Source organism: Setaria viridis, chromosome 5 (genome assembly GCF_005286985.2).
Source record: "Setaria viridis chromosome 5, Setaria_viridis_v4.0, whole genome shotgun sequence".
NCBI lineage: Eukaryota > Viridiplantae > Streptophyta > Magnoliopsida > Poales > Poaceae > Setaria > Setaria viridis.
This window is the reverse complement of record NC_048267.2, coordinates 38,958,854-38,973,562: the sequence shown is the minus strand read 5'-3', so window position 1 is coordinate 38,973,562 and position 14,709 is coordinate 38,958,854. Positions and strand designations below refer to the sequence as shown.

The 14,709-nt window shown below is 47.9% G+C and overlaps 1 protein-coding gene across 1 annotated transcript; it reads right to left on the bottom strand.

The window, feature by feature from the left end:
- Positions 1-3,600: 3,600 nt before the first annotated feature.
- On the bottom strand, positions 3,601-7,362 carry LOC117858789 (transcription factor GAMYB). The gene is made up of 4 exons (XM_034741920.2): positions 7,057-7,362; positions 6,245-6,635; positions 4,288-5,305; positions 3,601-4,198 (listed from the first exon to the last, which is right to left on the bottom strand). The coding sequence occupies exons 2-4, from the start codon at positions 6,614-6,616 to the stop codon at positions 3,933-3,935; spliced, it is 1,656 nt and encodes a 551-aa protein (XP_034597811.1). The 5' UTR covers positions 6,617-6,635; positions 7,057-7,362; the 3' UTR covers positions 3,601-3,932.
- Between the last annotated feature and the right edge of the window lie 7,347 nt (positions 7,363-14,709).

Here is a 14,709-nt window from a genome sequence, read left to right as displayed (position 1 = left end):
GGTGAATATTTAGATACTATTTTGGAGTATTAAATATAGACTAATTGCAAAATCAATTGCACAGATGGAAGCTAATTTGCGAGACGAGTCTATTAAACCTAATTAGTCTATGATTTGACAATGTGGTGTTGCAGTAAACATGTGTTAATGATGGATTAAATAGGCTTAATAGATTCGTCTCGGGAATTAGCCTCCATCTGTGTAATTAGTTTTATAATTAGCTCATGTTTAGTCCTCCTAATTAACCTCCGAATATTCGATGTGATATGAATTTTAGTTCGGACTAAAAATCTAAACACCCCCTAAATCCGACCAGGTGCAGGTGCACAAGTCAAAACCTGCTTGATCTCTCCAGGCAGAATAACCCAGGTCTATCATTGGGTATCCATACCCTCTTCTCCATACCTACTTCAAATGGAAAGGGGATGGGTAGAAAATTATATACCCATTAGAAATGGAAAGGTTACAATTAATCAATTGGATATATATATATATATAGCACAAAGTTAATTATCCATTGGATACGGGTGGGGTTGGGAGGGTAAGGAGTGGATAATAATTATATGAATTTGGGTGTGAACAGGAGTGGGTTTGCCCATACCTTATCCACCAGTGGCATGCCTAGTAACCCACGCGTATATTATAAATAAACAGAGAAATTCGTAAGCAGAAAGCACCGTTGCTATATTTCTGCACACGTTGATGCCAACAATTCGAGCAAGAGCGCAGACTTTTCGTGCATGTTTGTCTTCAAAAAAGAGCTATACATGTACTAGTATGCATGCAAGCACGCAGTTAGGCTAGAGACAGGGCCAACCAAACCACGCGTGATTCCGTCGTCCTTGAGAAAAACTGGACCTCAAGAGAGTCAGGGAGTGGGTGTCGCGTGTCGCTGAGAGCCTGAAACTGTGAAGGAGACAAGCCACATGCGTGCATTGACTGAACACGGTACCAAAGTTTCAGAATTTTTTTATAAAAATATTTCATGAATCCATTTTTATTAAGAAACATATATTAATATAAAAAAAGGAGATCCTGGAACCTGACATCTCTGCCCGTTCAAGGACATCTTCAAGAAGCTGCAGAGAGCAACGATCAACCGCCTGTACTGTACATTTCGGGGGTGTTTGGGAGGGAGGGGCTAAACTTTAGCCCTGTCACATCGGATGTTCGGATACTAATTAGGAGGATTAAACATAAGCTAATTACAAAACTAATTGCAGAACCCCTAGGCTAAATCGCGAGACGAATCTATTAAGCCTAATTAATCCATCATTAGTGAATGGTTATTGTAGCACCACATTGTCAAATCATGGACTAATTAGGCTTAATAGATTCGTCTCGCGATTTAGCCTAGGGGTTGTGTAATTAGTTTTGTATAGTATCCAAACATTCGATGTGACGGGAGCTAAAATTTAACCCCCTACCTCCAAACAGCCGAAGAAGCTGATCGATTCATTGCTGATCAGGGCTCGGACAGACGCCAGCATCGCGGGCAGCAGGCATCTTCGCTGTTGCCGCAGTACCTCCGCCACGGCACGTCGGGGCGCCGTCCGCCGCCGCGCGCGGGGAAATCGACGGGCCGCGCGGTGCGGTGCGCCGCAGGGACGGGTGCGTTGCGTGCGCGTGCACGGAGCCGGCGTGCGCGGCGGTGGCGCCCGTCGTGGGCGCTGGGCGGCCTCGCTCACGCCGAAATCATGCCACGCGCATCGCGTGACGGCCTGACGACGGATGCGATGCGGTTGGTGCGTACCGTGCGTCCGGAGGCGGCGGGGCATTGCATCCACCCATCCATGGCGCGCGAGTCTCGTAGGCCGCTGCTGCCATTCTTGAAGCTTGAAACAAAGGTAGGTTCGATCCCCCGCGTCTCTCTCTCTTTTTAATTTCTCTCCCATATAGGAAAAGTATGAAAATATTTATTTCTCGAAATCAAATAAAAAGTTAGCTATCAATTGGTAGATATTGATATGATGTATGATAAAGGTATGGGTTTGGATTCCTTGCATCCTCAATAAAACTTATTTGATTGCATTTTTTTTCTTTTACAAAAATGTAAATATTAGAGGGTGAAAAAAATGAAAGTTGGGATGCAGCTCGACTAGTAGATAATTATCATACGTAAGGTAGGGTTCAATTTCATAGATTACCAGCAAAAAAAATTATTTCTATTTCATGTGCAATATATTTTATTTCTCTTTCGTAAAAAAAATATAAAATATTTACAATAAAAAAATTAATCAGAAGTTGGGGATCTAGCTCAATTGGTAGAGCATTATAAGTGCACGTTAAAGGTATGAGGTTCAATTCCTTGCATCTCCAAAAAAAAATTTCTCTTCCGTAACAAAAATATATAAAAACATAATAAATCTAGTGCAGAACTAAGCAAAAGTTGTGACGTCAATTAGTAGAACATCATTCTATTCGATTTCTTTCCTCGAATGTCTATTGATTTTTTATTTCCTTTCCATGAAAAAATAAAATAAAATAACTAATAAGACCCCTTTTTCATTTCTCTTCCCGTCTTCCGAGATTACAAAATAATTGCAGTGCTAACTATACAAAAGTTTGCCAATGTACCTTTCTGTCTCAACAATCCGAGCTCACAGTTTAATAACATTTATTAAATGCATTGCCGTTTTGCTGTGCACACTCTCTGTGCTTGACGATCAGAGCTTAAATAGTCACAGGGAGGGTGCTAATGTTATTCAACTGAAATCATTATTTTTTAAAATTCAGTGACGTTTTGTTGTGCACAACTAGCCTTCACCAATTCTGAGGCAATCGAGCGCCTTTGCTGAATGGATTCTGAGAGGGTTTGGGTTGGTGTCTTCACGATGAAGTACTAGCTAGGGCTGTTTCTATATAGGGAAGATGGATCTAAATCTGCAGGGGAAATAAGTACTAAAATGCTTGGAGTAATCCTTCTCATCTAAATAAGGAGAAATACAAGTCTTCGCGACTTTGACAAGTGTGCGAAGGGTAGTAGCTGAAGAAAAGTTAGTGCTTGCATGATGAAAAGAAAAAACTTAGGTATGGCTCGGAGGCGCAATGACAAGAAAAGTGCAATAAAATTAGTAAGTACTAAGTACGAGGATGCCCAAATGATCGATGTGCAGCACACAGAATGAACGAAGAATAAAAGAAACTGATCTTGTGCACCTAAAAGGACGAATCCAACGCAAGAACTGATATCAGAGAAGTTAGGTACATGGCGTTTGCGACCGTGCAGTGTCGCGACCTCCTCGTGCCATGGATGATACATCTTTTGGGTTCCAACTCTGAAGCCACAATGTCGCAACCCTAATCATTCGTCACGTGGCGTCTTATCCTCGCTTTTTTTCTCCAGCCACCAGCTAAAGCTAGCAGATTTGCAAAGGCAGCGAAAGCCAAAACTGGCGGTGCAAGATTGGTGCTTTCACTGAATCTGGAGCATAAATATTATACAGGCATTTATTTTTCGATTTCACATTGCAAATTAATGCACATCTAAAAAACCATCAATTTATGCAAGCTGCAGAAAATGATATGCTAGCAGCAATGTATGTTTCAGTAAATTGCTACCACATGCAAATGTATCCTAGAGATAGTACACGGAAACAATATCAAATAACTGATATTAAATTGTTCAAACAAAAATCATGAAGCATTTCCAACAGAATCCAGTTCACAGGGATGACAAAAACGGTTCTCTAATAGAAAGCAACAAAAGTAAATATCCGGCTTATCTCCATGCGCTTTATTCGACAAAAGGACTAGTCGCATGAAGAACATCACATCTGGTAGCTGCTGCACCTGCACGCCCTCAAAGGGTCTCTGTCAGTAATGCAGCGTCACAATCAATGAAGCGTTCCCAGGCATTGACCTCAATCCAATAGGCAAGAACGTCGGCAAGAAGAGAACTTCGTTCAGCGTTACAAGGAGCAGCAGGGAATTCATTTGAATTCCGAAATTTCACATGCATTTGGCATGTTGCTCCATGAGGAAGAACCAAACGTGATGCCACCACCGAGGACAGGTTTGCACTCGGCGTTCATGTCGTTGCCCAGTAGAATTGCGATGGCATTGTTGAAAGTGGAAGGATCAGCTGAGTTACCAGAGAATAGTGCATCTGGCCTCAGGTTTTCACGATGAGGTGAACCTGCCGACTCATGTCTAGGCTCTACTGCCTGCTCACCAGAGCCCATTGAAGGACTTTGTGCTGCAATTTTTTTTAGATAATGAATAAGTGATTAACTGAAAGAAAGGGTGTCAATGACTAGAAAGGGTCAGCGAATTATATGTACTCACCAGGAGAAATTTTGGAGAGCTGAAAGATATCAGGTGATGCGGCACTAACAGGAGTGGATTCAGTGAATGAATATCCACTGAAAGGAGCGCATTCATTGATGAAAGAACTGTGATGATCGTCCCAATATTCCGGGCAGAGATCAAACTCTGGGCTAACCACCGTAGTAGTCTCACATGGTGTATTAGCAGAGGAACTTGAACTTCTGACAGATGGTTGTCGGTTCTTCCCGGATCGTCCCTGAGCTTCATGAAGCAGCTCTTCCAGAAGCCCACTGTTTCTTGGTGATGCACACTCAGATTTCACTGATGGGGTTGCTATTGGAGAGTGCAGGTAAGGATCAACTAACTCGGTAGGCTGCATTGCAGGAGCCAAAGTATACTTGAGCCAGCTATTTGGATCAGATTCAGTATCTTGGAGTGAAGGGAGCTCCCTCTTCAAAGGACCATTGATGGGCCTAGAAGCAGAGAAGTTGCCATTTAAAAAGGCATGGCTGCCAGAAAGTGCAACCCCAAAAGGTGCAATAGTCTTGCTGCTAGCATTGGCTTCATTGAGATAATCAAAACCTAGAGCCTGCTTGAGCTTCTCAGAGCCATTTGAAAATTGGTCCACCGAGGAAAGCACGCCATCAATGGTGTCGCTCAATGCAGGGAGCACACAGCCAGATTGTTTCAGCATCCCTGAGTGGTCTACCTGATCCATGAAGCTACAATTCTTTGATGCAAAACTCTGGCCGAGCAAATTGCCTATTGAAACTGCTGAAAGGTGTGGTGCATAGGATAAAGCATCTGGATTAGCAATGAAATTGTCACTGGTAAAATCTGGTAGATAAAGACCGTTCCCACTCAGAAGATCATTCGATATATTCTCGCTGCAGTTAAAATCACCAGAGACTTGCTGATCTTCACTTGAAGATTGATTGCATACACTAGCAGGATAGATAGGAAGACCAGCTCGTTGGCATCTCTTTATTCGAGTGTTCCAGTAATTCTTAATTTCATTGTCAGTACGCCCTGGCAACTGAGAAGGGTGCTCAAGGTTAATGATGACAAATAGAAAAAATAAAGGCTAAAATTATTCAGGATGAAAATAGGAACTTACTAGAGACATGCACACATGATAAGGCATATGAAATGTTTCAAAACACAATAGCGTATTTTCCAAAACACAAGAACATGAGAACTCTCAAGTTCTAAATTTAGGCACCTTGTATTTCAGACAAAGACAGTCTGGCTAGTATTGGTAGAGTTAGCTAACATGAGAATATGAGTTACCTAAGTCTCAAGATGTAGGTTTGATAAGAGATAAGACACAATTGCCGTGTTGAGTGTCCCTTCCAGTTGATTGTTGAAATTCAAAGAAAAACTAGTAGCAAGGTCAACATGCTTTTAGTGACAAAGAAAGTAGAGTCAGCCTCTGCGGTAGCTATCTTTGCTGCTTAGGTGAAGTATTCCTACCTTTGAATATGACTACCAACAATGTCTTTATCCATAAAAGAGTAACAATGACAAGTCATATAGAATTGAAAACCAAACCAAAAAAGATATTTGAAAGCGATCATTTTCTTGGTGCCCCAGATCAGGAGTGAACTAATTTTGTGGACCAGGATCTTGATACCAGGATGATTTGAGCAGGTTGCTGCACGAAAGTTACCAGGTCTAATTTTTAAACCAGAAGATGGCATTTACTGAACTAAACTATAAAACCATCTAAGTTAATACCGAACAGTAACGGTAAAGCAACATGAACATGCTAGTGCAGTCCGAATGCATGAAACGAAATAGTACGCAAACTAAACCATTACTACTTTTCACGAAACGGTAATTCCTAAGTACAGAAATCCACATCTTGAATTAAAAACTGCACGTACGTGCGGACCCAAAGAACGAAATCAATTCTGGAAACTCGGTAAAGAACTGCATGGTCATGTGCAGAGGAAGGAATCGGCATAGAACTTACATTAGCAGCCATCCTCGCCCACTTGTTCCCCATCTTGGCGTGGAGCTGGATGATGAGGCGCTCCTCCTCGGGGGTGAAGGCCCCCTTCTTGAGGTTGGGCCTGAGGTGGTTCGCCCACCGGAGGCGGCAGCTCTTGCCGCAGCGGAACAGCCCGGTGTTCTTCTGCACCGCGTTCCAGTTCCCCTCGCCGTGCTTCTTCACGTAGTCCACCAGGATGGCGTCCTCCGCCGACGTCCACGGGCCTTTCTTCAGGGGCGGCCCGCTACCCCTGTGAGGCGACCCCTCGCCGCTGCTCACATCGTCGGCCACCGGTGAGTCCATCTGGTCCTGCAGCATCATGTCGCAGTCGCTCTCGCTCTTCACCCGATACATCGCGGCGCGGTCAGGGCGCCTGAATTATGCGCGCAAAACAGTGTGGAAGCAGTATTAGATTAGCAATTGGGTTATTCCAGAAAATAATGAAAAGAGCAGTATCACTAGATGAAAACTAGTGCCTAATTCCCAAATTCATCATCAGAGAGAAAAGGAAATAAGGACTGATTAACGGCTAAACCATGTTCAGCTTAAGAACTCGAAGCAGTGTCATAACTACAGTTCAGCCGAGATTTCCGGTTAACAGAAGAGAAAGAAAGGTGTTTTCGTTTATCATAATTCACAGATCAAAGCACCACATGCCGTGAACGGCAATTCTCGAACGGCAGAATTGGGACGGAGAAGGATAAGGGAACCAAATTCAGCACTTTCCCGGTTTCCCCCTCAGATCACACCAGGTCACCCAGAACAAATCGGAATTCAGCAAGAACCGGAGCTACCTGGCCGATCTCGCAGCAGCCGGTGCCGATCGAGTCCGAGGTGGTGCTGAGTTGAGCTCCTCCAATGGCCCCCCTGCTCCTGTGAGCTCAGCAGAGGATTGCAGGAAAGTAGGCGACTTGTGTGGAGCAGAGGAGTGAAAACCGGGGGAGGAGGATCTCGCCTAAGCGAGATGCCACCACCACTTAGAACCAGAGTATGTGGAGAATTTTCAGGGGAGGGAGAGAGTTTTGAGGAGTGAGAGAGGAGGCGGAGGAGAGAGAGAGAGTGGGCGAGCCTGGCTGCGCGAGTGGAGGATTTGCTTGGGGGCAGACTATAAAGCTGAAAGGTACAGCGCCAGAGAAGCCATGGTATTGGGCGTGAGCGCATGGGCACCTATTTTCTCTCTAGCCCCCCTATTTTCTTCAAAATTGTTTCTTCTCTTTTAACTATTGCAGAATACATCTTTATTCACAACAAGTCCTATGCTCTAGGCGACTGAAATTGCAAAGTGTTTTCACACATACATGTTTGTGAATGCAGCATCGCCGGCCGTCGCAGGTGCCTGCATGCGGCAAGCGGGGCACCCATGGAGCGTAAGAACGAGATGTTAGCACGGCAGTTGTGGCGGAGAGCCGCCATGATAGAAAGTGAATGAGAGGCGGGAAAACACGCGAGGAAGAAGAAATTTGCCGAGAGGTAGAAGACACAATCCTGACCTCTCAATCTCAATCCTACGTTAGGGACATTAATTGACCGTTTGGATCTTTTCAACCGTCTAACGTATAGCATTTTTCTTTTTTCGACGTGTTTCATGTTCTCATAGGAGGTCTCCAAAAAAGAAGATCATAGGTCATATCATTATCCTATATTTAGAGGCTACAATGTTTTCGTGTAAGTCACCACAAGATTCATATGATTTTTCTCGGTGCTAGCATTAAAATTGCAAACACATACCAATTTGTTGTTGTGAACTACTTCCTTTGTAAATTTGTGAGGAGTTGGCAACTTTACATGAAGGCTATTGGGTTACTCGGGATTGCTCCACTTGGTAAAAGAAAATAGTCAAGTTCCATTTATGGAATCTCCTTTTTATGTGTGTAGAACTTAGATGAAATGATGAATATACCTTGTGAATGAGAAGATACCTTTGGTTAAACGCCCAAAATAATTCCAACTTGCTCAAAGCAAAGGTGGCCTTTATACCAAATCTAGAGAATTTTTCCCTTTCATAGTAATGGTAGAGCCTTTCTCGGTTGCTGTTTATAACTCAAATCCATTGTGCTACTACTTTCCCCCCATCTGTGGTTTCTTTCTTCCAAACATTAGAGTATTAGACCATGATCTCTCCCATTCAGATAGATAAACAAAAGACAAAAGAACGGTCCTAGGTTCATGCCCGGATACATCAATGCATTCATCAATGTTGTGTATGCAAATCGAGCATTACATTTACATGGTTCCACGTGACAGCAACGATCATGAAACATATCTATGAGACTATGACTTCTCACACATTTTTCCCACTCTCACTAGCTGGCATGTCATTTCAAATATTAATTTGTCCATTTTTTGCTAATAAAACAGTCTTGTAGGTCATTTTATACCCCATATACAATATGATATGTCCCCAGGGGTTTTATTGAAAAAGGAGAACAAAAAGTAAAACCTCAAGGTTTCACGTGGAACGAACGAACGCTAATTTTAGCGGGGGTGCACTAACACTCACGGTGACGATCGTGTCACTCCTCCCCGCTGCTCAAAGCCTCGAAACTTTGCCGCTCCGAGTAACGCTCCGCATGCCAGTTCTCCCGGACGACAAGTCAACCGTTGCAATTTGCATGCACGCATCCCTCCCTCCTCAGGCGCCAGCTTTTACCCACCACCACCATCACCAGGCGATCGACCCGCGGCCCGAGCCCGAGCCCGTGCGCGCGCGGCATGCCAAATCTACTTCTCTCGCCGCGCACGGCGAGAGAAGCCAGCGCCGGCCACCAAAAATCCGCGGCGAAAGCTGATCCAAAAGGAGAGGCCGGGTGCAGTGCCGGCGCGGCAACCCCCCTGCCGGATCGCGCGTCCCCCACCGGTTGCTTCCAGGGCAAAGACACCGCCCCCTTTGGGCCTTGGCTTTGCGTTTGCGCGGCGGGGGATCGAGTACACGGGGACGACGGGAACAGCAGGCCGGCGTGGTGTTCGGTGGGCGATGGAGAGGAGGAGAGGAGAGGAAGCCTCAGCGGTCGCGGTTGCTAAATCGGGGGGCGCACGTGGTGAGGCGATCGGGCGCTTGTCCCTGCGTGTGAGGCCCGGAGGGGAAACCGCACATGCCCCGGTCCATAAATTTGTCTCTCATCGTATCTTGCCTGCCTGCGGCGGCTCAGTTCGTGTTCTAACAAAAGACGCTAGGTCTGATTAGGAGTGGCGCAGGCATAAAATAGGAATTGACCTAGGATACATTATTGTGAACACAGTCATTGGAGTCGATCGATCAGCTCTCGGTGCTTTTTATGTGGAGCCACCTTTTAGTACAAGCCAGCTTACTTGTACTGTACTTCTTATACACATACAAGTGTGGATGCTTTTTTTTTTAAGGATTGCATATTCAGGTCCTGTTTGGTAGAGCTTATTCTGGCTTCGGCTTCACCTGTTTTACGTAAAAGAGGGCATTGTAGCGCAAAGTTGAGGCTAAAATGAACTAGAAGCCGGGTAAAACTCACTATTTTTGGCTTCACTGGTGAAGCCGTTTTTGGGAGAAGTCCTCCTAAATAGGGCCTCAATCTATTTTGAAAATAAAGTCGCGTTTACGTGCCCGCTTAGCAACTTACTAATTGTAGAAACACAAAGAGAAGTGCTTCACGTACAAGCACAGAAACACTCAATGTAATTTACTAATTTATACATGCAGCATTGGTTTAGCATAGGCATGCACATGTGTGAAACTTCTTGAATTTATGTATGGGGGAGCGAATCTTACGAAGGATTTTTTTCGCATATCTCATATTGAAATTAAGGCTCTGCGTGCACCGTGGAAATTTATTACTGAACGGTAGGTGATGGACTTCAGCTGTACTTTGATTTCTTTTTCAGGATTCTAATAAAATTCTTGCATTTGAAACATATCCTAGGCTTGATTTTTATCGAGAAGACTCAAGTGACACCTTTTTGAGATCTCATGCAAAAAAAGGGGTACCTACTCCTATGCAATAGCTTTTTCTTTAACCGACTTTTTTTATTGAAAGCTGATTGATTGAAGAGTTTAACGTTGACGTAAAACTTGCATCAGATGCAACGTCTCTCTTTTTTAAAAAAAGAATCACTATATGGGAGGACGATAATACGTGAAGATAAAAAACCATGCTAGTTTACATGCATGGGGACCTGCATATATGCTGTAAAATAAATGCGCTTTTCCCGTGAAAAGAGTTCCGTGCAATGGAAATGCAACATGTAGTAGGTAGAATAATGTTGCAAACACTTTGGTGTAGTCTACCAGTAGCATCGTAGATGCACCAACATATGGCTTCCTTTCGTCCTTCACATCAATTCTGGAACGCAAATTTGCTTTCTTCACATGGACCTGCTGGCATTTATTCCCCGTCAAAACACTCCCACAAAGAAAGTGGTAAATAAAGGTAATATGATTTCACGTACGTGCATGCGACGCGATCATGCTGTAAAAGAGCTGCAGCATTAGATCCTCTGGAAAAGAAAAGTTACCGGTACAGTACAAAGAAGCAGAGTATACGGTATACCATCCCCAGTAGTACTGTGTACCTGTACGTACCTAGCACAAGCGCAGGCATGTGTCGGCCGGTAATTTTCCTGCTCCTCCTCTAGCCTCTAGCCCTCTAGCAGAGACCGGTAACTCGGACAGTTCTGGAAAAGGAAAGCGAGGACAGGGTAAGGTACGTGGAGACACTACTCGGTCTGTGCTCACTTCAAGGGTACTCGATCCGTATTAAATTCTGCTACAATGGTTGGTCAGTGAGTGGCGACTGGCGAGGACAGGCGCGTAATTTCTTGTACGACCGGCGCAGGGTTGATGAGCCAAGGCCTAGCTATGATCGAGAGCCACTTTTACGGCAGGACACGAGCGATTCATCAGAGCCGTAGCCCACGGATCTTCGCGCAATCTACAAGTACTGCAGGGCTTTTACTGTCGCTGTACTGTGGCCGTAATGGTCATGCTGCCCCACGTACGTATATTGCTGTGTAAATTTTTAAATGAAAAGCTTTCTTATTAGAGGAAATGTTTAAAGAAAAACTGGAATATTTTTTTTTGCGTGTGAATATATTGTATTCGTCGTCGTCGGTCATCCTCCGTCACCACCATATCGCTTGCTAGTAGCTATAGGTCCTTTTTCTGCCGCCAAATAGTTACATCCGCACAGTTCAGCAGACATCCTCAGCAATCAAACTCGACGGAAACATCAGTTCGAAAAAAAGGAAAGGAAAAGGAGGAGGGGCGAGGGCCATCCGGCCATCATCACGCTTCGATAGACACGGCCAGAAATCAGATTTGGTTTGGGAAGAGCCGTGCATGCGGAAATGGGTCGCTCGCTAGCTAGCAAACCGGACGCGCACGCAACAGGCACGGAAGCAAAAGGCTTTTGGGCGCCAGCCGCGCAGGATTGACCCGAAAATCCAGTCCTGCTTACGGTACACCGTCCCCCGGAACAAGAAACCTACGCAAAAAGGGGAGAGGAGAGACGAGAGAACGGTGCACGGGTTTCGTGCCATCGTTTGCTTTGCTCTTCCGGCCTCACCAGTCGTCACCGCCGCTCTGGTTTCCTGTGAAGGGCTCTCGAGTCTGGACCGTTCCGACCCGATCGATCACCGGCGGCCGGCGGGCGCCACGCCAATCAGAGAGCCCTGAATCTGATCAGCCGCCACCGCCAGCGCGCAGTTTTGGCCGCCGCGCGCCCGCACGCCACGGCGGCGAGTTGGCGAGGAAAGGGGAAGGATGCGGGCCCACGGGGTGACGCGCCAGCGTCCCCTTCCTTTTTCCCGGCAACCCTGCGTGGGCGCCTACCACGGGAGGGGGCCCACCGGTGGGTCCGGATGTCCCGGGCGCGGGATGGCGTGGGCCCCTAGCTCGCGGCTCCAACCATAGACCGGACCTGCGGTGCGGACCCCCACCCGGACGAGTCAGGCGGGCACAGCACTGGGCGAGGCGAGCAAGCAACCGGGGCGAACATGCAGGCCTCGTGGGAGGCGCGCGCGGGCCCCACCGCCCCCCCGCGGGAGGGGGTCGCGTGGTCCCGCCCGCCCGCCCACGTTGCGCGGGGCAATCGGTGGCCCTCGTTGTACCACGACGCTCTGGCGCCCCGGAACCGGGAGGCCTCTGCGAGTCTTGGGTCCATCCGTGGAGGCCGGAGCCCGGAGGCATCGACACAGCAGGCAGGCGGTGGCGTCCGTGGCCCTAGTCCTCCCCGCTTGGGGCAAGCGCGGTCGCTGCCTTTCGTGGCGCTCCGAATAATGCTGCCATCCCTGGGGTGGGGTGGGGGGTGGGGGGGGGGGGGGGGGGGGGTGGCCGAGAGCGCGTGCGCCCGGGCTCAGAGATCACACCGTTTTCTCCGGCCCGGGGACGTGCGTGCCGCGGAGATGTTCGGGCGGGCGGACGACCTGCGCGTTGCGTTCATCTAGAAATGGATCGGATGGCGGCACGGCACGCACGGGCCGAAAACACAGTGATCGAAGACGCCGACACGCCGACGCACGCATCGCCGTTGCTCCAATCGCCGGCGCGCGTACCACCATGAAATAAATCCCACAAGGTTAAGTTGTTGGCGTTGCTCCATCCGCCACCGGCGGGCTGGGTTGCACGGTCGATCCATCGGTCGGCGATGGATGCATGGGTTTGGAGGTGGACAGGGACGGCACGCGCGTACGGTGCCCGCCGCATTCATTTCCGTTCTTATGAGAAAATAGTGTGCGCGTGCGCGCTCACCAACTCTTGTAAGAAAAGGAAAACGAGCAAAGCCCTCGATGCGTTCGTGCCGGGTTCTTCAGTTCTTCTTCGTGGCTGCACTGCAGGTTGCAGCAGCACTAGTACTGTGAACAACGCAGCAGCAGAGTCGGTGCAGTCGCCGTGACATCGGCGGCGGGCGCTGCCCTTCGGCCCGCCCGACCTCGCATGTGGCGGTCTGATCGTGCTTGCGCCGGCCACAGCACAGGAATCCGCGGGTACACCGTACGCGTACAGGGCGCTAGGTGTGGCAGCAGGAAAGAAAGATACTACCGCGTCAGGGTTCGCAGCGCGGCCGTTAATCAGCTGATGCGCGCGTAGATTCTTCAATCAGATAGATGGCTACGTCAAGGTTCGCGCAGTTACTTACCCGGCAGCTCCTGTCCTGAAAAAGCGTAGAGAACCGTAACAAAAGCAGACAGCGGAGGAGAGCAGGCATTTCCCTGAACTTTGCTGCGAACAAACCGTCGGGTTTCCAGACGCTGAATTTCCAACAAGGCCTAGCGCTACACTGCTACTCGTGCATCCGCGTGCGCACCCAACCTAGCTTGCTCGACCAAATCTCACTGGTACAGTTGTAGTGCTGTATACTGACGTACTGCACTGCTGTGTTGGAACGAAGCACTGCGCTGGGTCAATTTCTGGTGTGTGTAGGTGTACCTACGTATACGCGTTTCCAAGGTCAAAGTCGTGGTAGTCCACGGTTTATTCGTACTTCTCCATTGACCGACACGCTGAAATCTCATTGATCCACCATCTGCGTGCATGTGAACGACTGAACGATGGTGCAGGGACGTAAATGCAATCGATCGATCTTGTACGCAGCTCATGATCTCGTTGCGTTTGCACACGCGGTCGGCTGGGTCGTTTGGATGATTTGCTGAAGCAAGCCGCCGCGCCGAGGAAAAAAGGTGGCCGGCCGGCCAGGGGGCCGAGGGTCGTGCCGTGGCCAATCGCGCGTTTGCTTGTGCGCATCGATCGATGGCCGGCCGCCGGCCGGCCGATGAGCTCAGCGCAGGCGCCCGCGGCTGCCCGGATCTGATCATCGAGCGGACAAAATGGCGTCGACGAAGGGCGTGGAGACGCGTACGTGGTTTTGGTGGGTGCGACAAGAAGGGATTGCATTGGCTGCGGACGTCGCGCAACGGCGCGCGCGTATATACGGCGGCCGGCATCCCGGCGTGCGCCATACATACATGCATGCATTGATGTATGTACGCCTATTACGTAGGCCACTGGCGACGCATGCAAATCAAGTGGATCGATCGATCCGTCTGGTAAGCCCCCGAAAGTCCTGCAAAGTTGCAGCAACTCAAATGATTGTACGTGCCAAGATACCAAAGGCCAACAAGGAACCCCTACAGAAAGAAGAAGAAGAAAAAACTGCACGACAACTCAGTAGAACTGCGATCTAATGTGTCTATGAACCATTTTTTGGAGCTAGAACTAGCCGTGTGCGGCCTGATAAGCTTTGAAGTTAGATGAAGTTCAGAAAGGATGAAGTTCACCAGACGAGATCGTGCAGATGCATCTCATCGTCTGAATCCTCAAACTGGAAAAGGAGAGAGAGGAAAGCAGCACGCAACTCATCACATGTGTACGTATATGGCCGGAAACGTACCCAGACCATAGAAGAGCACGCATCCGTCGTGACCTGCCGAGTTTATAACTAGCACGGCAAAAAGAATCACAACGTGAAATTTCCAGCGAA

What these genes read in the sequence shown, in the direction of transcription:
- LOC117858789 (XM_034741920.2), bottom strand. Translation starts at nt 6,616, where the DNA reads ATGTATCGGGTGAAGAGCGAGAGCGACTGCGACATGATGCTGCAGGAC. An exon ending in GGGCGAGGATGGCTGCTAAT is followed by an intron (nt 5,306 to 6,244) that starts GTAAGTTCTATG and finishes CACCCTTCTCAG; the next exon opens with TTGCCAGGGCGTACTGACAA. An exon ending in GCTCTCCAAAATTTCTCCTG is followed by an intron (nt 4,199 to 4,287) that starts GTGAGTACATAT and finishes AAAAAATTGCAG; the next exon opens with CACAAAGTCCTTCAATGGGC.